Source organism: Phodopus roborovskii, unplaced genomic scaffold, assembly GCF_943737965.1.
Source record: "Phodopus roborovskii unplaced genomic scaffold, PHOROB, whole genome shotgun sequence".
Lineage (NCBI taxonomy): Eukaryota > Metazoa > Chordata > Mammalia > Rodentia > Cricetidae > Phodopus > Phodopus roborovskii.
The window spans coordinates 7,843,939-7,870,409 of NW_026125059.1; the positions used below are offsets into that span (position 1 = coordinate 7,843,939).

Below are 26,471 nucleotides of genomic sequence, written 5' to 3' on the forward strand. Positions count from 1 at the left end.
CCAAGTAAATCCTTTTTTCCCCTAAGAAGCTCTTGGTCATAACAACAGACAGATACATGCTAAGTAAATAGAATAAAATATATAGAATTAAAGGCTTCTAGAATAGATGGAATAAATTGTCTCAGAAGCCCCTAGTGGGCTTACAGAACAGTTACAGAGACAGAAATGAACTAAAAATGTTGCATCATGCTTGCATTCCATCCCTACCCCAAGAAGTCTTCATGCACTCAAAGACAACTCAGTCTTTAAATCGGAAAATATTTTTCCTAGAAGCAAGAAGGGGAAAGTATTCCAAAATTTGTGATATTTATGACCTGTTCTTAAGACTTGTAATATATTGTGCTCCATCACACACCTGACACATTTCTCACATAGTTGATACATTTCTGTTATGTTTAGGAAGTACAGTACAGCTTCAAGCAAACAACAAAAAGAGACAAAGCCTGTGAACATGCTAGGTTCTTTTTTGCCTACCTTTTTTTAAAGGTACATAAATGGAAGTTAAAGAGATGCCTCAGTGGTTAAGAGCACTGGTTGCTCTTACCGGAGGTCTTGGTTCAATTCCCAGCACCCACATGGCAACTCATACTTGCCTGACTCTAGTCCCAGGGAACTCTTCTGGCCTCCCCTGTAGGGAGCCATTAGATGTAGGGAGCCGTTACAAGATGGCACCTGCATCCCTCAGGCACCGAATGGTGAACAAGCTAGTGCGCAGGCACTGGGTAACTTTCCATCCCTTGGGCTCCGCCTCTCCTGTGGCGTCATATGGTCCGAGGAGCTGCAGCCAGTCAGGGGGTGACACGTCCAAGGCGGCGGTTGCCATCATATATAAGGGATAGGTTTTTGGGAGTTTGGGGTCTTCCTTCTGTAAGCTTATGCTCTCCCTCTCAAGAGGCATTAAAGCTTTACTGCAGAAGGATCCTGAGTGTGCTACGTCGTTCTTGCTGGCAAGATGGTAGCGCGGAACACTCCCCCAGCACTGCACACACATGGTGCACAGACATACATTCAGGCAATCACTCATACACATACCAAGTTCCATTGCCAGCCCACAACTGCCTGTAACCCCAGCTCCAGGGGATCCAATACCTTCTGGCCTCCCTGGTCACCTGCTAGTGCCTGTGCATACCGACACACAGACACATATGCATACATGTGAGATATCCACCCTGCCCATACCTGTTGCATTTACCACACCCATTGGGTCATGGGGACAGGTCTGGGGGCCCAGACCCCAGTTCTCTCTTGCTTCTGGTCAGAGACAGAGAACATCCGGAGGCATCCTTGGGACAGGAATCTGTAGGTGGTCATCTGTTTCTGGTGAAAGTGATTTCTCCTCAAATAAACATCCATCAGCCTGTCGTTTCCCAGATTCTTATTTATCCCCACAATATACATATGGTTAAAAATAAAATACAATGTGCATGCCTGGTATACATGTCACACAAACTAGGCGATAAACAGGCCCAACTATGGCACACACACACCCTTCCATGTTATCGAGCATAGGTTTGTCCTAACGTATCTGAAAACCATTGCATTGTGTGCTCACACCACAGCCCACGCAAGCACAGTAACTTGTGCTGCTGTCCTCTAGTCATTTTTATTTAGCACGTGAGACACTGGATGTTCGGATGACTGACTCGCCTTTCCAGTACCCTTCGCTTGCTGGTTGTTTCCCTCAGTTTTCTTTCGGAGAGCTAATAGAGAGATGGCTGTTCCAATGACCAACTTTCAAATGGGCTTTACACTTTCATTTTCATGCACATTCACATGGCTTTCAACTGACTCAAAAATGATTTTTAAATGTTACTGCTGCTTCACAAAAGCAGCGAGTTGGTGATTTCATTTTTGTTCTTAAAGAACTCCCCTTCAGGTTATCACGTAACAGACTAATCTGAAATCACCCACAAGAACAGAGATGAGTCTTTGGAAAATTCTAGAAAATTAATTTAAAGGTGGGGAGTAGCAATAAGTGCTATAAGTGATAGTTTTGTCACTGGGATGAGTTTAAACATCATAGAGACACACTCTGTGCTTCCTAAATGTGTGTTCATAACTATAATCTTCCCTTAAAAGAAAATATATTTCTTTCTTTTGTAAAATAATATATACATTTACGTATAAACATATACACACATACATGCATATGTGTGTGTGTATATATACATATATATGTTTGTATATATATATACACATATATATGTATATATATATATATATATATATATATATGTTATATTGTGTCTGGCAATGGCATTAGACATCTCCCTCAGGGGTCTTAGAATCTTGGAATGTATCCCCTGCAGGGATTCAGACATTCTCACATTTGTGGGATGAATTAATGTATTAAGAACCATAAGGCCAATGGGTGTGTGAGGTAACTAACCATGGGAGAGATTCGAGAAGGTAAGCCAGCCGGAAGAGCACGTCCTTGACACTGTTCGAGTTTTATGCTGTGTTCAAACTGAATTGAGGGCATCTTGGAATAAATCCCACCCTTGCCCACGTGTTCACCATCTGGTTCACCTGGTGAAAGGACTTGGTAACTCTGACTAACACACTGAGGGTGGGGTGGGCATGTCTCCCTCTCTGGAGAAGACAGAGAGGTGGGTAGTTATGCTTCCAGGAAAGAACGTAAAAGGACAAGACACCTTTGCACTCCACTAGCACCCACCCCGTCTTCATCTCAGCCCTCCACTCTCCTCCAAAGGACACTCACAAATAAAACCAGAAGTTACCAAGCTGCCAGAAAGGACTCCCGAGGAACCCAGACACACTCTCAAGCCTAACCCTGAAAGGAGAGTTTCACTTAGCTCCACAGTGGGGAATGGGTTTTGAACCGGATCTTAAACGTAAGGTTGACTTCTACAGAATCCAGGCCTAATGGCCAACCTTAAATAAGACCAAGATCCTTACACAAGGGCTTTTCCTTTAAAGGCATTGAAACCCGAGTGTGTGTTCCTGCAGCATGCCCAACAAATCTGCCTTTCCCATGTTCATCAAATACCGGGGCAGATTCTCACTAATGCATGTCATAGGTTCTCGCTAATACACCTCATGGTTTAGTCTGGCATTATGAATTGAGATAAATACCCTTGCTGCTTTCTTCCAGGCTCTTTGCCCTTGAAGAGGCAGGTTCATTCAATCAATACAAACTACTTAAAATGCTAATTGCTGGCCTAAGTGACAGCAGCCAATTCTCTGGAACCCAGGAGACACAGACGATGCCTATGATCTCAGTGGATAGCTAGCATGGGTTGCAGAAAGCAGCATACCAGCTCTTGGGTGCTCTCTCCCATAGGCACTAAGGGGGCATTAGGGGGATCCAGAGATTTCTAATGAGAAAACTCATAACCTGCTCTTGATTCCCTAAACACACAAAACATCATAAACAACCATGTCCAACACACTCGTAAAGGCTGGCTCGTATCACTGTATTTTGCCAAGGTGGAAATTGTACCCAAGTTGACACTCCCTGCTCAATGAGGTGCGCAGAAGGAATCCTGTGTCTTACTGTGGATTTTCATCCCTGCAAACAGTATTAAAGCACTAAGCCCAAGCTTTCTGTAGTTCCCATAAGGCTCTTCGTGTATGTTTGAGACACTCACTGTTCTTGAGAGCACACTTCATCTTCTTCCCTTCATCCTGGACTGAGGAGCCAGGTCCTTGGACTCACTCAGCGCTCACTGTGACATCCAGGTCTTAATGTGTGATTTCTGAACTGGGGACCAGGAGAAATGGAGGTTTCAATGCTGCCCTGAATGAACCCACTCAGAGACACAGCAGTTGTGCGAGGCAGCTCCCTCCCCACACACTGCGGCCTCCTGCTGACCAACCCTGGCAATGAACTCTGACAATCACTAAAGCTGAGATGCACAGCTCCTGCCCCTCAGCCTCATGAGAACCCACAGTTTCCCACACCACAGCACACATATATCCATGCTCCTTCTCTGCTGAAGTTGGAGAAGTCTCCCCAAAAGTGTCCAGTCCTTTCAGGTGACAATAACTGCAAACCAAAGTCTCTATGTCCCTTTCCTCACTCTATTTAAAAGTCAGGAGACATTGTGCCTTGGCTGCCTCCTCTAGAAAATGGAACTGATATCACCAGTAAGATGCAAAGTTGCCCTTGTGATGGGCACACACCTGTGACAGTTGCCTTTGGGAAGCTGAGGCAGGAATTTCCATTAGAAGCCATCAGGAGCCTCCCAGAAGAAAAAAAAAAAAAAACCATCTTAAATGCCAAGCAAAACCTTTACTTCATTAGATGGATATATTGTCAAACTGCCTTCTAAATGTTTATGTTTATACCCATAGATTGGTTCTATGCCCAGTTTTGGTCAGAGATGCTTCTGTTTGCAGGGGGCGGCAGTCAACGGAGAGATGCGTAACTAGTCAGCATGCAAAGGATAAGTAATCGCAAGTGTTGGGCCCTACAAAGGACAACTGTGGAAGAGGGGGTGGGAAGACTGTAGGAGCTGGTGGATCAGAACGTGCCATAGAATGCTGTCTTCTGGACATGGCAAGGGCCGTTGCACTCACGGACTCAGAACAGCCATAGTTCCCCGCCCAAGATGAAGCCAGTCAACGTATCAGCATGGAAGCAGTCTGCACTCCTGGTTTTTCTCCTAGCTGAGGAACTGTTGGCAGTTGATGGCTACTGGGAGAGGGAAAGCTGTAGTAAGATAACCACCCTGCCCGCCCGTACCTGTTGCATTGACCACACCTAATGGGGCATGGGGACAGGTGCATGGGCATGACCAATGGGGACTAGGTCTGGGGTCCCAGACCCCAGCCCACTCTCTTGCTTCCTGGTCTGAGACAGAGAGCATATGGACACATCCTTGGGACGGGAACCTGCTGCAGTCATCTGTTTCGGGTGTAAGTGATTTCTCCCCAAATAAACATCCGTCAGCCTATTGTTTTCCAGATTTTTATTTACCACACTATAGAAAGCCATTTCTTTAAGGCCACTGGTAAGGTAGATGACCCCACACCCATAAACATAACAGTAGGTATTAATTTATATGAAGATATATGTTGAAGACATTAATCAGTGGGAAAAAGTCTACAGTATTCCCATTGGTATGATTAATAAATTTGTTTTCATCTACACCTGGATTATCCCATAGATACTAATGCTAGCAAATGGGCCAGACAGCGAATGGAATTTTAGACAATACAGTCCTGAGTCCCAGCTACACAACTCTACTGTTTCTGTGTGTGGCCAGCTACAGGAATATAAATGGATAGGAGCAGAGTCGTGTTGCAATAAAACTTTATTTGTAAATACACTCACACTCTAAATTTTGACTCTGAGCCATAGGGGTCACCTGAATTTGAACTCTACTGTGTGACTCATAACTATTTCCACTGGCTACTCCTTGTTAGGTGAGACCGTCCACAGCAAACTTTCATACATGTCATGTGACGATGACTTTATAGAGCTGACAATGACCACTGAGAACCCACCCCTGTGTGTGTCTATGCGCATGTCTAGGGACATGTAGATGGAGATTTCTGTATGTGCTACCATGCAGGTAGGTGCACTTGAAAACAGAGTGCATGTGGATTCTTCCCTCCTTCCTTTCCTTCATGTGGCACCAGGGTTGACCCCAGGGTCTCACACATTCTATGCACCTGCTGTCCCACTGAGCTGCATCCCTGGCTCCTTTGACCTTTAATTTTGTACTAGGTATGGGAGTTGTCATTCTGTATATATGTTTCTCTTGTTGGTTGATGAATAAAACACTGATTGGCAGATTGGCCAGGCAGGAAGTATAGGCAGGACTAGGAGATGAGGAGAATTCTGGGAAACATAGGCAGATGGAGTCCTCATGTAGAGCCCATGAAGAGAGGACATACCAGGTGTTCTCCAGTAAGCCAGGGCCATATGGAATACATACATTAATAGAAAAGGGTTAATAACTAAGACAGAGGTAGCCAATAAGAAGCCCAAGCCATCGGCCAACAGTTTTATAACAAATATAGCGCCTGTGTGTTTATTTGGGTCTCAAGGGCCACAGTACCAGGCAGGACAATAGAACCTCTGCAACAGCTAGGATCTCACCATATCACCTCGGTTGGACTTGAACTCATTCTGCAACCCATCCAGTCCTTGAAGCTGCAATCCTCTGGCCCTAGTTTCCCCAGAAGTTGGGACTACAATCTGTGCCACCAAGCCCGGCTACACTTGGGTTCCTTAACAAGCTTTAGGAGTTTCTAATCAAAAGAGAGTGTGGGAAAGGAGATCCATACAAATAATGGAAAGAAAGAAATGCAGAACTGGGTGTGGTGTATGCGATCATAGTTTTGCATTTAGTTAAATTTAACATGCATGTGTTTATGTAAAATAAGCTAAATGGGATTGAAAAACCAGTCCCTAGCTCCAAGGATAGGTGTGAAAATGGAGAGAGAGAGAGAGAGAGAGAGAGAGAGAGAGAGAGAGAGAGGATATGTGCAGACTCACAGCAAGGGACCAGCTGGGACTGCTTGTTCCAGCTCTAATTACTACTCTGTCCAATCAGGCTGTCCAGCTCAGGGATGTGCTCACAGATCCCTCCCGCCAGCCCTGTCTCTATGCAGGGATTCTGTACTCTGAGAGCTACAGTTCATTCACCATTTATTGCATGCATTTCTATACTCCGGGCAGGCAATACACTAGAGCTGGAAGCTTGGCTTTGAATAAAGGACCATTTCTCTGCCCCTCTGTGTCCGAGAGGCAGTTGCAAGCACAGATTTGGCCATGCCACCATCTGTTTCCATGATGCTACTGCTTTCTCTACAAAGGAGAGCATTCCTCTTCCGAGCAACACTCTCCTCCTGAGAACAAAGGTCTCTTGAGCACTCTTTTAAAAACCTAGTGCCTTTGGGATTCCAGGCACTTGTCACACAGGCACATAGTAGGCACTTAACACACAGGGAGTGGATGCTGAGTGCTCGATGAATGAACTGACCGAATCTGAAGAAAGGTATTCTATCATTTGCCTTCACACCACACCCAATCTTTGGTGGCGCTTGGAGTTGAGCCCAGGGCTTCCTGTATGTTGGGCAAGCATGCCACTCACTGAGCTATATCCCCATCCCATACCCTACTATTCTATCCCCTCCTCTAAATTCAAAATGAACAGCTTAGTTGCATTCCTATGTAATAGGGCTTATATGGTGCTACTCAGAGAATCATCGTACCTAGCCAGGTACACATGTCACACAGTACCTGTTATGTTTCTCATTGTTGGAACAGTCTCAGTGGGTCTATCAATCATGTCATGGAGGCACAGTGGCAGAAGTGATTCAATCTACAGCAGGAAAAACATGGATGACCACCTCACATGTTGAGTGGACAGAGAACAGGGAATACGACTGGACACAAGACTGAGCTACTACACTCAAAGGCTCCAGATCACCTTCACTGTGCAACCCTCATCCCCACCGTCCTCACCCCCACCATGATTCCACAACCTCCCAGACAGGGTCCTCAGCTAGGACCAATGGCAAAACGTGAGCCGTGGGGGATGCTCCACCTAATTTATAGATGAGAGGCAAATATAAGGAGATAACTGGTTTAAAGATAGCACAATGGTGTCATGAAGTACAGTCAGGATTGAGGGCCTGGTCCCTGACTCCAGAGCTACAATTCATGACATAATCTTGTCCATCCTTCATAGATCCTGGTAATGGACTGGGGAGATGCCTGGGTCAGTGAAGTACATGCCTCAAGTGCACGGAGACCAAAGTTTGATCCAGAGAATCCATGCAGACTGTAGTGGGATATTCACTTTGTCTCCTTCTGTGGCACTGACCACGCCCATTGGGGGTGGAGCCATGGGCGGAAGTGACCTGTGGAAGGTGGTCTGAAGAGGAGCCAGGGGACGCTCTTGCTGGTGGGACTCGGACAGGAGAGCATCCGGTGGAACTTGCTGGTGTTCATCTGTCTAGGTTGTAAGTTATTTCTCCCTGAATAAACATCTATTCGGCCTATTTGTTTCTCCTGATCCTTATTTAACCGCCATAGCAGACTGTGGGGTGTGGTGGCTCACAGGGCTGGAGAGATGAAGACAGAAGACACAGAAGGATTGCTGACAATTGGTCTCATCTAGTGAGCTCCAGGCTAATGAGAGGCCCTGTCTCAAAGGAAGCAGATGACACTCTTGAACATGCCCCCTGAGGTTGTCCTGCAGTGTGCACGATACTACACACACTGTACACACACTGCAATACACTGCATAGTCACTACACACACAGAGCACAGATAACACACACACAGAGCACAGATACCACACACAGTGCACACACATACACACTATAGACAGTGAATATACATATACTACATACACACATACACACTACACACACACCGCATACACACACTGTACACACACTGTGATACACTGCATAGTCACTACACACACAGAGCACACACATGCACACTATAGACAGTGAATATACATATACTACATACACACATACACACTACACACACACCGCATATACACAATGCACACACACTACACACACAGTGCACACACACACACTGCACACATATCCTAAAACTATCATGAAGCCCCTGAAATATGATTGCACAGCAGGAATCTGAATTTCACCTTCAAAGCTCACAGAAATGGCAGCCGGCCAACAGTGTCAGCTGCTGAGAGACAGGGATTTCCCTGCTGTCTTAGGAACAAGCCATGGGGACTCTGACCCAGCTCATGACATCACTGCCTGCCGAGGGAACCTTCCAGCCTGAAATGTTCCATCAGCAAACACAGCCTCCTTACTGGCTCCTGATGGAATCATGCTCACCACACAGTATGCCCAATCCCAATTACACCTCAGATCCCATGCTTAGTGGAAACCAGCAGAGGAGACCCCTTAATTCCCCTTGTGACACTTGAAGCAGAAACAAAGGATGTTCTTACCATCAAGAGGGTACAAAGACTTCCTAAGATCTTATTGAACTGTCAAGAAAATACAGCAGGCAGGCCCTTATTCAATGCCTGGAAGGGGGAAGGGATGGAGGGAGGGGAGGGGAGGAAGGGGAAATGGAGAGGGCCGGAGAGATCTCAGCCTGTAAAGCATGGACACACAAGCATGCACATGCACATAAGCTTGGTCCCCACAATTTAACTGAAAAGGAAAGCCGTGAAAACAGTAAAAGCATGATGGTGCATGCCATTAATCTCGGTGCTAGAGAAGGGGGAGCAGGTAGATAAATCCCTGACTGGACAGCCCAGCCTACAGGACGAGCTCAAGGCCAGTGAAGAAACCCCACCTGAACAAAACAACAACAAAGTAACCAAGTGGATAGTGCCTAAGGGATGATATGCAAGACTGGCATCGCACCTCAACACATATGCTCACACACATCCACCCAGGCCCGTGAATGCACATGCCCAAGGGGGCACACATATATGCACAAAAAAGGAAGAAGGAAGGAGAGAAAGGAAAAAGAAAGGATGGAAGGGAAGACAGAGAAAATGAGAGTAGGAGGGAGGGAGAAGAGGGGGGAAGGAGGGAGAGGGGAAGAAAGGGAAAGGAAAAGGAGGAAGGAAAGAACGGAGGGAGGGAGGGAGGTAAGGAGGGAGGGAAGGAGGGAGAGAAGGAGGGAGGGAGGGAGAAGAGAGGGGAAGGAGGGAGAGGGGAAGAAAGGGAAAGGAAAAGGGGGAAGGAAGGAAAGAACGGAGGGAGGGAGGGAGGAAGAAAGGAAGATGCTTTCTTTCCTGCTTTAAAAAAGAAAAGGAAAGAAAAACCTGGCAAAGGACACATGACCTGCTACGCAGGAAGCAGCTGACTGAGACAAAGCCTCCATTGTGGCTTACAGCTTTGAGGAGCAGACTGCTTGTGAAATCAACCATTTGGGGCCAAATTGCCAAGTGGAACTCTCTGCCATGCACCAGATGCACTTCAATGGTTATTTTCATGGGAAATGAAAGAAATTCACGTCAATTTATTCAGAGCCATATGAGTCCTCAAGCTCACGCACAAAACAAAGCCATTGCTCCCTTCGTTTCAGGGAAATAACCACCTGCCTCCTCACTGAAGAAACTCTCCCCACCTGCACTTTGGAGGCACCATTAGGGACCAGGAATCCCATGCTTTCTAAAGCAGACCTGCTTGGAGCCTGACCCTTTCATGAGCATTGGGAGGAAGTGAACTTGGCATCTGACTTTATTTGGGGGTTTGTTTCTTCTTCTCCTCCTCCGCCTCCTCCTCTTTCTCCTTCTCCTCCTCCTCCCCCTTCTTCTCTCTTCTCCTTTTCTGTTTCTAATATATTATTTTTCTCATTCAACAAAATGTGGCATACCCACAGTTCATTACAGAGAAACGGGACCTTGTTCCTGGCAATCAGCAGTTTGTGGATTTGCACATCAGTCACATTTTTCAACAGTAGGCTTCCAAAGTTAATGCATATATGAGAGCTAGAAGGGTGGCACAGCAGTTAAAAGCAGGTACACCTTTGGGGAGGGCCTAAGTTTGACTCTCAGCACAGCCACCTGGAACTCCATCCCAGGGGTACAATATTGGGCACTTGGGCACTTGGAGCCAGGTTCTCCTCTCTCTGTACATTGTAGGATGTTAACAATGTCCCAGGCCCTCTCCCCACTGGCTGTGCTTTGGGCTAGCTATTGTGAATTGTCCCATAGTAAATAAAACAGCTGCTCAAAGCTAACCCATAGTTTAGAGTAGCTGCACATTACAGTTTGCCCAGCTATATCCTGTCTCCATGTATTTTATTGTATCGGTAACACATTGACTGGAGCTGTCTTTGTGTGCACTTAAGTATAGGGCTCCGGGCTGGATTTGATGCTCAGATGCAGCCATCATAAAAATCTTCATAGTTTATTAACAAGGACCTTCATTTCATTTTGAGCCTATTCACTACCTACTTTGTTACTCTTTTTGCATATGCATATGCATGTTCTCATGACTGTGGGTATGTTCACTTGCATGTGGAAGCATGTGGCTTCCTTCACCTTATATATTCAGGCAGAGTCTTCCAGAGAACTTGGAAGCTGACAATTCTGGCTACTCCAGCTAGCCAGCGTGCTACTTACCAGGTCCTGTCCTCTCCCTCCCGTGCACTCGGACCACAGGCAGGCTGCCATGCCCTGTCCATCTGGCTTCTCCATGGGTTCTGGTCATCTGCAGTGTAGCCCTCATGCTTGTGTGCTAAGAGTTTCACAGGCAGAGCCATGTCTGCAACCTAGCCCCTATTCTTTCTAAATATGTTTATCATCATTTCACTTATGTGTGTGAATGCTGTCTGCATGTATGTCTGTGCACTGTGTCCCTGGTGTCTGTGTAGGTCAGGAGAGTGTATTAGAACCCTTGGAACTAGAGTATAGCTGGCTATGAACCACTGTGTGGGCACTGGGAATTGAACTCAAGTCCTCTGGAAAAACAAGTCCTGTTAGTCACTGAACCACCTCGCCAACCCTACTCCCAACCCTTATCTAGATGAAGTCAACTCACAAAAGTGTTTCCATTTATGAATCAGTTTCTACAGTGCTCATAATATGGCTTTGTATTGTGGGTTGAAAAACTACAGAAGCCCTGTTTTTCCTCTAAAAGAAGAGCATCCAGCAGACTTCGGTCAATAACCAAACTACTGTTCACACACACACACACACACACACACACACACACACACACACACACACCACTCACATGCATGCACACATTTCTTGTTTTCTAGCATAAACTCTCGATATATTCTGACACCCCACAGAAAGAACAAGCCTGTGCTAGCAAATAACCACAATCTTCAATGCAAAAAAAAAAAGATATTAAGAAAATAAACATGCTGCAAAAAAACCCACAAAGGACAGAAAAGATATAAATTATTCCCCCTAAACAATGGATTCTAAGTTTGAATGAGGGTTCACGTGTGTTGCTTATGTGAGCAAAAAGTCCGGGTCATTGAAGCAACAATAAATAATAACTGTGAAAAGCTACATATCATTTACCATTTCAACAGCCTTTAAAGATACTCTCAAGTCTTAGCTCTAACAGACTTAGTGTTCATCAGACATTCTTACTTTGTAAAATGTAGTAATCCCTGTTTCTTGTAGATTTCTCTGGTCTAAACACTGGAGACAATTCTAATAAAAAAAAAATTAGTATTATCTGAGCCAGTGCTTAGAAAATCAAACAGAAACTGGCCTGTATAGGCCAGCTCACAAAAACCTCTGCATGATCTTCAGCAATCTGGAGTCAGAAGATTACATTTCACCTTCCAGGATGGCTACATAGTGGAGCAGAACTTGCATTTCATGCTTGGACAGATTGGTAAATACTTGGCTAGAAACCCATTAAGTGGCCAATTTCCAGTTCTGCAGATGGCCTGACCTGGATCACTCCAGAACATCAAAACCTTAATATCTTGTGACAGCTGTCCGAGCTAACCCCAAAGGTCCCATCCATGGTGTTTTGGCAATCCGTTGCTGGTCATGGCCCAGAGTGTGTAAGACAAAGCCTTCTCACATTGGGGCATCCATAAGTGAGGACCTCTTCTGAGTGGTATGTCTAAAACAATGCCTTTGGTATCTCTGAAATGATAGATTCTGATTAAGTCCTACAGGGCCTCAGCTTTAACTAACAGCTCCTTGAGATGTTTGCTTTTGCTTTCAGCAAACTCTTAGCAGGGGAAACATGGGATGGAGAGGACGAATTTATTAGGTAAGTACATTTGTATTTAATGCCCAAGAACCAAGGTTAAGAGCTGGGGTCAGCTGAGGGGTCCATAGCCTGCAAGTGAAACCTCAATATCCTAAGAATAGATTTTATGTGTTTAAAGTTAAAAAAGGGAGCAACTAGATGGCTCAGTGGGTAAAGGTGCTTGCCACCTGTCTTAGCTAGGGTTTCTATTGCTGTGAAAAGACACCATGACCACGGGAAGTCTTATAAAGAAACATTTAATTGAGGTGGCTCACTGACAGTTCTGGCTCAGCCCATTATCATGATGGCGGGGATCATGGAGGCATGCAGGCAGACAAGGTGCTAGAACCGAGATCACTACGTCTTGCAGGCCACAGGAAGTTGACTAACTATCATACTGAGGGAAACTTAAGTAAAAGAGACCTCAAAGCCTGCACCCACAGTGACACACTTCCTCCAACAAGGCCACACTTCCTAATAGTGCCACGCACTTTGGGGACCATTTCTTTCAAATCACCTCACCACCAGATCTGAGGACCTGAGTCTGATTCCTGGGATGCACATGGTAAGGAAAGAAAACCAACTCCAGAAACTTGACCTCCTCGAGAATGTGGTAGCAAGTGTATTTGCCATATGCAATAAACTAATTTAATTTAGAATAAAGGGAAAGCAGGAACTAGACAAAGAGACAGTAGCAAGAGACACAACTCATGACTCAAAAACTGAACTATTTACTATTTGGTTCTTTAGAGAGGCTTGCAAAGAAAATCTTTCATAATTGATGTCTCAGAACAGATTAAGAATCACACATCCCTGAAACTTGACCATGGTTGACATTAGAAAAGCAATCCTACCGAGCATTTTTTGGAGTGTGTACCCAATGTACCCACAAGCCTCTGCTCTCAGTTGAGCAAAATTGAATGAGCAAGGGTTCAGGGTAAGACCTGTGGTTGTCCCATCATCCTCAAGCCTCCAGAATAGCACCTGCTTGCAGAGCTACCTCCTCAAGTGCTGAGAGCCAGTTTCTGAGTCTATATACTGAGGGTGGAAAAGGAAGTCCACAAATGCCGGAATAAAAGAATAACAGATATTTATTTGGGGAGCACTCACACAATCAAGGGAAATAGCTACCATGGCCTTCTGCCCCCTGGAGGCACAGGATGCTGCAATGCAGGATACTCAGGCCACAACCAGAGAGAGAGAGAGAGAGAGAGCCAGACCCCTCCTCTTCTTTATGAGGGATCTCGCCCACACACCAAAGCTACACCCTAAGTACCGCAAATCTATTTGTTGTTGTTGCTACTACAACAGACAAATCTCTAAGCTGTTGCTAAATGTTTCTTTTGCTTGAGCTGAACAAGGACATGGTGGTGGGCACTCACAGCCACGGAACAAGGAAACCTCCAATTACAGTATGGCAGGGCATGTCTTCCAAATCTGTATGATGCTAAGGAGGATGAAGAAGCAGAACTCACACAATGGGGCTTTATATCTATGAGGAGAGTCACTGCAAATTTAAGCAAGAACCCTAAATCCCATCAACATATGCAATATCTGAATTAACTGGTCTGACTTAACTGTTTCCTTTATTAAAAAAAAAAAAGCAGAATTCATTGATTTTTATTTATGTGTATGACGTTTGCTTGCATGTGTTTATGTGTACCATGTGTGTGCAATATCCATGCAGTCCAAAAGAGGGCACAGGATCCCCTGGAACTGGTTACAGAGGTAGTAAGTCACCATGCAGGTTCTGGGAACTGAACCCAGGTCCTCTCCAAGAGCAGCCAGTGTTCTTAACAGGGCCCCAAGTGTGTGTTGGAGACTGTAGTCATTCCATTTAAATCACGGCTCCATCACTGCCAAGATGTGTGTCCACACTTGAAAGCCCTGAGACCTCTCAGATGACACTGCCCATGTCTATGGCCATGGTGAAGATCGAATGTTAAATGGATTTCTAGCTCTTGAACCAGCTCCACACACACTGTACATTCTCAATGAATGTCACATATGCCATCATCCCCACCAGCAGTCAAGGCATGAGCTAACCTCCCAAACTCAGCTCAGACATAACTTGCTCCAGGGAGATGCTCTTGGCCCTCCATGGAGTAGCACACATAAATGATACTGTGTTGCCTTTCTGTTGCTGTGATAAAACACTGGGACCTAAAGCAGTTCATAGAGAGGATGGGAGCCATTTGGCTTATACTTCCCGTCACAGCCAGTCACAACCACAGAGGACCACTGCCTGTGGGTGCTTGCCCTGCCCCTGCTTAGACAGCTTTTTCATGCAACTCAGCACTACCTGCTTTCCACGTTTTTTAATGTTTCCAATCCAAGCTCCTTTTCTAAATTTTACATTTGTTTAAAGATGAGAAGCATTTTGGTTCATTGAAACAAAGTCTTACTACTGTGTAGCTTAAGCAGGTTTTGAACTCACTGAGCAGCTCCAGGCTTACCTCAAACTCATGATGAGCCGCTCCGCTTTCATCAGCTCCCCAGTATTGAATTGCATACATGAGCTACAATATCCAGACATAGAAGCAGATGATTTTTTTTTTTTTAGGGTTTGTTCTCCTTAAGACGTATCTGTCACACTGCTCTACAGGTAGTTAGCACAAATTCTAGCAGAAATTCTATACAGTTTCTTTCTTTCTTTTTTGTATAATTAGTATGTCAGGATATAAAAAGATTTTAATTTGGGAGAGGGAAAAAAAGGTGATAATTGCTTTAGGCAGTATATTAAAGTTAACACGGTTAACCAGAACCCATAAATAGGAGGGGTAAATCTGATCTGGGGAGGGAGGGTAGTGGCGGCTGCAGAGTATGAGAAAGCTGTTCACACATGTAAAACCCACCCCCAACATCCATCCACTTCAGTGTCTGAGATGCCAACCAAGCTGATTGTGCGAGTTTTTAAAACCGCCATGCTCCCCTCTATATATGTGCACATATATATGTATGTATGTATGTGTGTTTGTGCATATATATATATGTGTGTGTGTGTATGTGTGTGTGCATATATATATATATATGCACATATATATTATACATGTAGTATGCAACAAAATGCTTCTAAAATTATGCTAAATATAAATCAATTTGGTTTCTAGAGTTGTGGGAGGTATTACTTATATTCTATAAATTCACTATAAAATTTCATTTGAGGAAACCCATTTGCCCATAAATCAATCCATTAAACCACCACCACCAAAAAAAAAAAAAAAAAAAAAAAAGGTGTGGAAACCATTTCCAATTTTAGGTCCAAGCCTATTTGTCATCAAGAATCCAGCTTATGGGGGAGAAGCCATCGTAATGCTTTAATGTCTCCCTCCACAGCCTACTGTGTGGTCCCTAAAAAGCTCTGCTAAGTAGCAGGCTATTTCCACCCTCGGGCTCAGGCCTTGAAGGAAGTCTGGAATGACAGGTCTCCTTATGGAATGAGGGGCGTCCCACAGGCTGCCACTCCTCAGGCCAAAATTAGACTGCATCATAGACACAGATCTCAGAGGTAGCAAAAATATCTGACTGCCTCAGGGACATCCCCAGTTGTCCCACGTGCTCTCTGCTGCTTCCCCAACAAGGCAGCTGGTGGTTAAGACCCATGCCATTTGCTCATCCTGATCTAACCACCTAGGCTGCCAAACAATAATGCATTGAATTTGAAAAGCATGAAGGTGGGGGAGAATTATAAGGCATATGGTACCAAAGTTCCTGAAGACATATTCAGATTTTTTTTAACCCAGTTAGCGTATATGTACCCATGTTCATGTGTATAAGGGCACACATGTGAGTCTAAGGACACACTTGCATATACATGCATCTGTGTGTGGAGGCCAGCAGACAGTCATTTTCTGGGCCTTTCCACCTTTTTGAAAAGACAAGTTCTTTCCCTGGCCTGGACCTTGCTAAATATGCTAGGCTGGCTGGCCAACAAGGCCTGGGGATCTGCCTGTCTCTGCCTCCCCAGCAGGGAGGCGACAAACTTGTGCCAGCTCTGGGCTGTGGGACAAACTGTGGGCTCTGGAGGTGGACCTGCAGCCCTCAAGGACGCAAGTGTAGTAGCACTTTGCAGCCTAAGGCAACTCCCTAGACCTTTCTTTTTATTGTTTGTAAGGGAGCAGTTGCTTGTGGGAGGCGCTCTGATACTGAGGGAGATTTGGAAGTGGGTCAGATATGAAAACACTGACCAGCTGCAGTTTTAATAATTCAAGAAGGTAGAGGGGGAACATAGGGGCATCAGAACCAGACTGTCCAGAATTCCTGGCTCCCATAACATCAAGTCCCCACCGCTGATTTGGTCAGCTTGAACATCACTTTTCTCGTTTGCACAGCAGGAAGGGGTAATTTATTTCTTCCAGGATGAATGAATGAATGAAGTCTCTTCCAATGTTTGTCTCAAGGAACCTTGGGACTCACCGCTATCTGACATTATAGCCTGTATGACACAACACATTTATGGGTGAACAGGTGATAATGAATGAATGAATGAATGAATGAATGAATGAATGAATGTGGTGTTTAGAGAAAAGCCAGCACCAGCCCACAGCTTCTTTCAAGTGGCAGGATAAACAGCAGTAATGACATTACAACTGAGTTAAGTACCAAGCAGGTCCTCACAAAATGGGGGGAATAACTAGCTAGCAAACAGAGTAAGAATCATCCTAAGAAAGTAGAATCAAATTGCTAAATAAATAGTAGTATAGGTAGCAGATGTCAGGGTGACCCTGTAGTTCCCCATTCTTGAGGTCCACAGTTAGTCTTCCATGACTGTGGGTAGGGGTAGGAATTTGGAATAGATTACATCAGAAAAAAAATGGCATGGCATTTCTATAACTGTCCCCGGTGGGATGTGGCGTCCATCTTGCAAGAAGATTCTATTGTTGAATTAGATCAAGGAAGGGGCTGTACTGTAGAGATCCATGTGGTAAAGAGCTGGGCATTGCCAAACTAGCAAGAAATGGAGACTGCCAATCATACAGCTACAAGCAGATAGCATTCCCGATAACCACGTGATCGTGAGACTCACTCCTTCCCCACCCACACCTGCAAATGAGACTGTTGCCCTAACTGACATCAGAGCAGTGAGAAGAAACTGAGGAAGAGGGACCCCGCTGAGCTGAGCCCCAAGTCCACTCACTCACATTGAGACGGTGTGTGTGCACCCATGCTCCGTCCCCAGCATCCTCAATGAACACACTGTGTGCTGTCTCCTGGACCCTGAGCGTGACATCTCATTACGCTTCTGTAGAAAACTACTCACTTACTACTCAAGTTAGAGAGTACCTGGCCACAGTGTAGGCAGGAAGTCGCTGGCTGAGTGTGAGGACAGCAGACAGCAGAGGGCACTTCAGAGACCAGAAGGTCCCATGTCCGTCTGCAGATGGCAGGCATGACTGGGCATATCCAGTCTTTGTCATTTTGTGCTGTGAGGTCAGTGTGTCCTGACCCTTTCACTGTCCCTCATAATAAAGAGGATAGAATTTTAGATGAGACCTTTTCACTTTAACATTTGGCTCTTTGTTTGGAATTCTTAGAACCATCGTCACCTAAAGTCCTACACAGCAAGAAAACATCTAGAAGTTTGCCACAGAACTATACAGTACAAAGTGGGGTACCCAGAAGCCTGTTCCAACTCAGAACCCCACTATTTTTTTTATAAATTCCTTGAGAACTTCAATGAATCCTCATCATCTTCACCTTGTCACCCAGCTCCTCCCAGACCCACGCCCCCTTTCTCTACCCACCGAGTTTTGTGTCCTCTTTATCTTTAAAAATGTGTCAGGTTCATTGTGTTCTGCCCATGTGCTCTTGTAGCCATCCACTGGATCATGGTTGACCCAGGACAATAACAATGACAATAACTCCCCCATCCCAGTGGCTGTCAATAGTTCCTTCGTCAGGGGTAAACTTTGTGTTCACCCCCTGTCTCTATGCTGGGACTGGTTAGGTTGCACATGCAGTCACAACCGCCCTGGTGTTTCCTTACAGCCACCACCGCCTGTGGCTCTCATGATCATCTAGGGCTGAACACCCCATGGTCTCTTTTTCCCTACACCTTGACCAGTTGGGGTCTCTGTGTTAGTCACCATCTCATGCAGAAGAAGACACCTCTCTGGCAAAGGATGAGCAGTGCACCAATTTGTGGGCACAATGACAAGCCATTCAGAGTCACTTTATTCTCCTAGGCTGCTGACCCTGGGCCTTCAATCCAAGGCTTGTTAAGAGGGCTTGAGAAATACACACAATTATGCTGAAATGTTGTGGGTTACAGATTAGAAAAGCAATGCACTGTCCCTGTCTCCCACTTCAGTGATGTCACTAGGCTCCTGAATCCTGGGGTTGTAGTAGCCAACTAACTCAAGGTGACGCCTTAAAATGATTTCTGCGCTGGAGGCCTGAGACCGAAGTCAACTTCTCCGGGTGAAATTCAAGGCATTCTCAGGGTTGGTTCCTTTTTAGGCCTTGAAGACAGATTTCAGGCTCTGTGTTCTGTCTATCTGCCAGGACACTCCCACACCCTTAGTCATGTCCTGGCTGCCACTTTGAAAGCCAGCACAGTGTTCCTCTCCTGCTCTCACTGGCACCTACTACCCAATGTCTATTTTCCTCCTACCAGCTCCTTGAGATGACTTTGGAACCACTTGGCTAATCCAAGTGCTCTTCCCATCTCAAGGTCCTTCACCTGGCCATCACCAAGAAGCCCTTTCCTCTCTAAGACGCTAGACATTAGCTGGTAAATGACCAGTTTGGGGTTTTAAGGCACGGGTTATCACTGGAGAGTCCTAAGTCAGCCTAGCACAGTATCTGTTACTGCCATCCAACCCAGTCTCCTCTTGACAAACTCTGGGCTCCAGGGTCACTGAGATGATCCAGTCACTCTACTCAAAGCTGCAGTTTCCAGCTAGAGTAGGTCCCCAGTGGCCCCACGGTGTGGCATCCCTCTGTTGCTGGGCTTTACATCAGAGAGTTGAGATTTCCTAACAAAGAGGCTAAGGCTATAGGTGATTGTCACCACACCTCCCAGTTATAACCTTGGGCTCTTCAGAAGGGGACCAGAATTGGGGCAAAGATGATTCCTGGGAGAGAGAAGTACTGGTTCTGTGAGCCTCCAACTTCCGCACAGAAAACCAAAACCCTAAGCCCAGGCCAGGCATGGTCTCGCTGTGGCCCACTGTATCACGGGATGTCTTTCCTCCCCTAATCAGGTTCTGATTAAAATACACTAGTGTTTGGCTTTCCGAAATCCCCAGCTAACTGCAGTGTCACTCAGATCCTATTTGGATGCTTACTCATTTCATCAGAAACAGGAAGTGCTTGCTTTGCAATAGCACGTCTTTCCTAGAACTCATGGAGTGCACAGCAAATTAAGGGCAAATGACATTATTTTCTAGATAAAATTTCAGAGGGGTGATCTGAATGAATTACTCATATCCCTGATTAATCTTAGTGGAAATAACGAGGAGACAGAAAATGGGAAAACATGCACGAGTATATCCCAGTCTGCATTTCCAGAACTGATTTATGCTAATTAAGGCTTTTCAAATATGGTAATCTCACGGAAACTTCCTTAGGATCTGACAAGCATCTAATGGGAAATCAGGCAAATATGGGCAGCCACATGCTTCCCGCTTAGGCTGAAGCAACTTGCATTCTGCTTCGATGCTGTTTCTCCCTCTGTCCTTTATCCTTCTGTCCATCCATTGAATTATCCTTACTGCCATACATAGACTTGGTAAAATATAAGGATAGACAGATAGTCACATGCTGTTTTTCATGGGGAGATCATTTGGAATCAAAATCAAATGTTAAAGAATTCAGCCTTTGATTCAGTGTTTAAACTGTAAGAGTCAACACTAAGCGGCCACCAGCGCTTACAGATGGAGTGCTGCACTAAACCACAGCTTCACAAGGGCTTATTTTATTTCACAGGGACAGGGTTTTCACCTGCATGTGCGTCTGGGCACCATTTGCATGCTGGTACCCATTGTGACCAGAAGAGGACATCAAATCCCCTGGATCTGGAGTCACGGGTAGTTGTGACCACTGTGTGATGCTGGGAATAGAAACCAGGACCTCCGGAAGAGCAGCCAATGCTCTCAACTATCAAGCCATCTCTCCAGGCCCTAAAGCATGGTTTTAAAAATTAATGGAATATCTGTAGAGTGTGGTACTATAAAACTATGTGGCAGATGCTTGCTATATAAAAACATGGATGCTGTTCTTGCTATATAAAAACATGGAGGCTTCTTCAAAAAGACAGTTGTGGGCTGGGGAGATGGTTCAGTGAGCACTTGTTATGTAAACTCAGAAGGACCTGAGTTTGAATCCCCGGACTCCATGTAGAGCCATGTGCAGTGGAGAAAGCCTGGCATCCCAGTGAACTTACATGTTCTCTTTTTAAAAGCTAACTGTAAGTCATGTGCTCAATGCTATTCTGTTGTTGTATGCCTACAGGTTAAAACACCGGAAGCTCCACACTCAAAGCTGGCAATGGGTATCTTGTTGTGTGGCAGAAGCAAGAGGCCTTGGAGTCTCTGGTCAATGTTCCTTTGTCTGAAGTACTTCAATGATGCACGGATTTTGTACCAAACGTGGTTCTTCCTGCCAAACCTTACAATTGTTTGTGATCTAAACCATCCCATTTCATCACTCTCCTTCCAAATGCTATCTTTAGGTTGCCTCTGCTCAGATACTGACAGACAGACAGATGAATGGTGGGAGATGAAGCTGTTGTTGAGATCAGCCTAAGGCAATGGATCTCCTCAACAGTGGACTGTGTGGAAGGCATTGTGAGCAGATGCCACGTAAACCTAACTTTTAACTACTTTTCTCTTTTTGTGAAACAGAAAACTGGAGCTTGGAAGAATGTAGAGCTTTGCTATAGTCCACCAAGCTGTGCTGTAGTGCTGCTGTTGGAGCTAGGTTTAGCCACGGGCACAATGACATAATGGTCTGTGTCTGCATTATCTGTGTCTACTCCATGCTGGTTAGATTATTCGGGGGGGGGGAGGGAGGCAGGGAGGGAGGGGTAAAGGGAGAGAAGGGAAGAGGAGATGGAGAGAGGGTGTGGGAGGGGGGAGGGGATGGAGAGAGGGTGTGGGAGGGGGGAGGGGATGGAGGGAGGGTGTGGGAGGGGGGAGGGGATGGAGAGAGGGTGTGGGAGGGGGGAGGGGATGGAGGGAGGAGGGGATGGAGAGAGGGTGTGGGAGGGAAGGAGAGCAGAGGGAGGGGGAAAGAAAGGAGGGAGGAAGGGGAGATGGGGAGATGAGGTGGGAAGGGGGAGGTAGAGAGAGGGAAGGGAAGGAAGGGGAGATGAAGAGAGGGGAGGGAGAGAAGGGCAGGTGGAGGGAAGGGAAGGAGGAAGGGAGAGGGCAGGAGGAGAGAGACTTAATGAAGGTGAAGGGTCTTGAGCTGTAATATGAAGTCTGACATCAGAAGCACTGATGGGGTCACTTCAAGTCTAAGTTTCAGGATAGCAAAAGATCAGTGCGCATGTTCAATACCATCCAGCAAAGACTGTGAATTCATTCTCCATTTGCACTGTCCAGGCCTCCAACCAGTAGAACAAAGCTCTCTAACACCCCAGAATGCAAATTTCCTTCCTCAGATTACCAATTAAAATATCATCTCATCCAGAAACACCCTCATTCCTACACGAGAATAATGTTTACTCACGTGTGAGGAATATCACCCCCACACAGCTCCCACCCCCTTACTTCCCACCTCACAGGTGGTATTCCCCAGCCACCTCGGAAATGCAATCATGATCGTACATCCAACCCTTGGTCCAGAGTGTGCAACTCAGCCCTGGCTCTCTCCCCTCTTTCAGCAGTGAGTTCTGGTCCCACGAAAGACACTCCCAAAACAAAGGTCACATACACCTTTTCAAAGTGTAATCAAATTCCCTTAACCTTATCATGCCAAAGGAGCTCTTCTTGGTTTATGTTTTGGTGTGTGTGTGCGTGCGTGCGTGCGTGCGTGCGTGCGTGCGTGCGTGCGTGTGTGTGTGTGTGTGTGTGTGTGTGTGTGTGTGTAGCATTTTTTGTTTATCCTTCAGGTTTGTAGTTAAGATTTCTTGATATTTGGGTCTGAAGAGGTGGCAGAAGAGCTAAGAGGTTGTACTTCTCTTGTAGAGGACTGGAATCCAGTTCCTCTCACTCAGCAACTACGTTGGGCTATTCATAATTGCCTATAACGCCTGCTCCAGGGTATCTGATGCCCTCTCCTGGTGTCCATAGGTACCTGCTATGCTCATATGCATGCACCCACATGCAGAAACACATACTTGGACACATAATTTTAAAATAAAAATAAAAGAGGCAGCCTTTCCCTTTAATCCCAGAATTTTGAAGACAGAGGCAGGTGGATTTCTGTGGGTTGGAGGCTAGCCTGGTCTACATAATGAGTTCTGGGACAGGCAGCACTTCATCAAAAACAAACAAACGAACAAATAAATAAAATTTAAAAACTAAATGAACCAGATAAATAAAAATCTTAAAGATTTCTAAAAATATTTCTTTCCCTTCTATAAGATAACTGAAACTAATAGTTTCCTCAAGTCAGAGGGTCTAGCAGCATACATTGCAAAAGAGAGGTGTTCCAAACACATGTGTGTATGCTCATACATCTTCATACAATAGCAGAGGTGTGGCCATGTGTGCTGTCTAAGGCTTTCTTTGTCTCAGAAAATACTGCAGTTGAATTGCAATTCATCCCTCAGGTAGTCACTGCACACTATCGTACATGAACTCAAATCCTTCATTTGAGCCTGGAGTATTTCTCCCGTTTCCCTCAGCCTTTTGCCACTTGTATTTCCTAGGCACATTTGTTGGCTGGAATCACTAACTTCTGATAAAGATAAGCACACATATGCAGAGGCAGGCAAGCCACGTAGCTGAGTGTGTGGATGCTGATACACACTCATGTCAGTGTTAAGGTTGTCATATAGATTACATTGAACTGTCACCCGCTGTTTAAGCTTACTGAAACGTCCCATCCTCTTCAGCCCCACACGTGTTTATCTCAAAGCTGTCCTCTAAAACACCCTGTCGGGTGACCTCCTGATTCTCTTGTGCAGAGACGGAAACAGCGAGCAGCTAAGGGTACATTGTGTTCTTGAGAACGGCTAGAAGGCAGAGCATTCCCAACAGCCCTCACTACTGTTTATTCCTGATGTAAAAATGCCTGAGGTAGGAGCAGGAACAGGAACTCAGCCATGGAGAGGGAAAGCTCAACTGGAATTATCAAATGGGATTTCCCAAGTGATTTCTATTGCAAGTTGTAAGCCGAAATTTGACGACCTCTGCTTGCGTTCAGTCAGGCTGCCCAGCCTTCTCTGTTGACGCTGTAAGTAGCTGACTTGACACTCTGCCACCCTACTTGCTGCTTCTCTCTACCTACTTCCTGTTTCTTCTCTTTTTACTTAATGCTTGCTACATGCCCAATAAGCTCACCCATTTGAACAGTCAGTTGCATCCTCCGGACTGTACACAACAATTGCAGATGCCCATGCATAATAATAAACGATAAAGTAAATGAGTGCATGGGTCGATAGCTTATCAGTTGATCATGATGGGAATTCTAAGGAGAGTGTTCAGTCTGCGTCCTACAATGCTAAGTAAAGAAACAAACCAACTGCTTACGTAAAGGAAGGCTTGTTGTTCAGAAAGTACATTCCCAGACCACAACATATAGTGGTGCACCCTGGGCAGAAAGAAGACATTCCAAACATACCATTGAATTTTTCACACTCTGCAGCAAGCGCTCATGCTGCTCAGCTATGGCCAAGGCAGCAGAATGCACCTTCTGGTAGATGGCCTCGCCGTCTCGTGTTTGAAAGATAAATAGCCCTTCACCAGTTTCACACATCCTGTGAAAACAAAAGCAAGAAACTTCTGAAAATCCAGCAATGTTAACATGGCGAGATTTTGTTCTCTTATTTTTGACACAGGGTCTTACTATGTCGCCCTTACTGGTCTAGAACTCTAAACAACCCAAGTTGACCTCGAACTTGCAACAGCCCCTCTGTGTTTGCCTCCTGAGTGCTGGGATTGCTTACAGGAATGCCACCACACCTGGCAATGTACCAAGAGAGCTCCAGTCCATTTATTCTTAATGTGATTAGAGCTCGTGTTGCTAAATAAAATTACTAGAGCAAAATGGTCAGTGTCCAATTAATTATTGCAACAGTGGGCAGGGAACTAACACTCCTGGCTGATAAGTACTGAGTGGTGTTTTGTTTTGCTTTTTATTATAAAGTGAAGTAGAAGATAAGCACCGTTTCTCCATTCTCAGTACAAGCCCACACTCCAGGGGACCGTGGGGCACTGATCCCCTTCCCACTCCAGGAAGAGTCTTGCAGAGGAAAATCACCATGGGGGGTGGTAAGCCCCAAGGTGAAGATGAGGGTTCTGTCTTTCTTCGTTGTTATTCTAACTGCACCACAGATGACAGCCCTAAGCATTCTCTCATTTCCAAAACCCCACATCAAATGTTGGTTCTGGTTCCTGCCAACATGCTGGACAAAATGCAACCCATCATCTTTCCTTAAGAGCATGGCTCTGCTCAGTTAATGTGTGGGACACATGGGAAATTCTGCAAGGAAACAACACATATAGGTTTGGAAACATTGAGAAGAAGGGTATATCTGACCCAGACCACAAAAATCCAGACAAGAATGTAGTGTGGTGATATAGTGATATTTATGATTTATTAAAGCTTGACTGAGGATTCAGAAACCAAAGTCAGCCACAAGCCTAAAAAGCCAGGCACACACCTTTAATTCCAGCAGTAGGAAGCTAAGAGGTGGTGATAGGCACCTTTAATCCTGGGACTCAGGATTAAGAGATAGCTGGGTGTCTGTGTGCTCAAGGCCACCCAGATCTACATAAGAGTGAATCAGTCTAAAAGAGTAACAGATCACACGCCTTTAATCCCAGCACTAGAGGGGCATAAAAGACAGGAGCAAGAGTCAGTATGACACATTCATGTTTAAGTCACACTGACAATAGGAGGCATTCTTTCTCCAGCCACACTGAGGAGAGGCTGCCATCTGAGGCTTGGTGAGAGCTTGTGGAGACAGGATCAGCCCTTTCAGCCTGAAGTGGAAGTAAGAGCTAGTGACAGGCTGCTTTGCTTCTCTAAGCTTCAGCTTGAAGCTTAACCTCCAATACCAGTCTCTGGATCTTTTATTTGTTTCTGTTGCACAAGAACAAAACAAATTCCTTTTCATTGTATATGTCTTAGTGCGTAAATGTATGCCTATACAAACATATTTAATTACCGAAAGTTTTTTAATATTAAACATGTGTTTTACATGTGTGGGTGTTTTATTCCCATGTATGTCTCTGTGCTTCCCATGCATGACTGGTGCCCTAGGAGATCAGGAGAGGACACCGCCCCCCCTTGGCACTGGAGGTAAGGACTGTTATGAGCCATCATGTGGGTGCTGAGAACCAAACCTGAGTCGTCTGTGCAGGCAGCCAGCACTCCTAACTGCCGAGCCTTCTCTCCGGCCACCACTACCAATACTTTCAGGAATGTGAATAAAAGCATATGCAGTAACGCTGAAAAGAATTCTAATATGACGCACATGAGAATGGTAAGGGGTTGCATTTGTTTGTTTGTCCTAAAGGCAATAACTAGCTGAATCCCACTCTTCCCACCTCCTAATTTCTTGCTAGTAGCACGAACACTGCCTTACTTAATTAATGCTTGAGCTTTGCTCATCTCTGAAAAACTGCATGACAGGACAAAGAAGCTGAGGAGGTTTCCAGCTCAAGCCACTGCTTGCATTCTTGCCCAGCAGGTTCAAT

The 26,471-nt window shown here is 45.4% G+C and overlaps 1 protein-coding gene across 1 annotated transcript in view; it reads right to left on the minus strand.

Annotated features, from left to right (window-relative positions):
* The window catches only part of Dok5 (docking protein 5), a 140,580-nt gene that overhangs the window by 13,462 nt on the left and 100,647 nt on the right, over positions 1–26,471 (minus strand). The window contains exon 6 of the mRNA XM_051185597.1: positions 24,391–24,526. Within this exon, the coding sequence (XP_051041554.1) occupies positions 24,391–24,526 (136 nt within the window). The remainder of the gene's footprint in view (positions 1–24,390; positions 24,527–26,471) is intronic.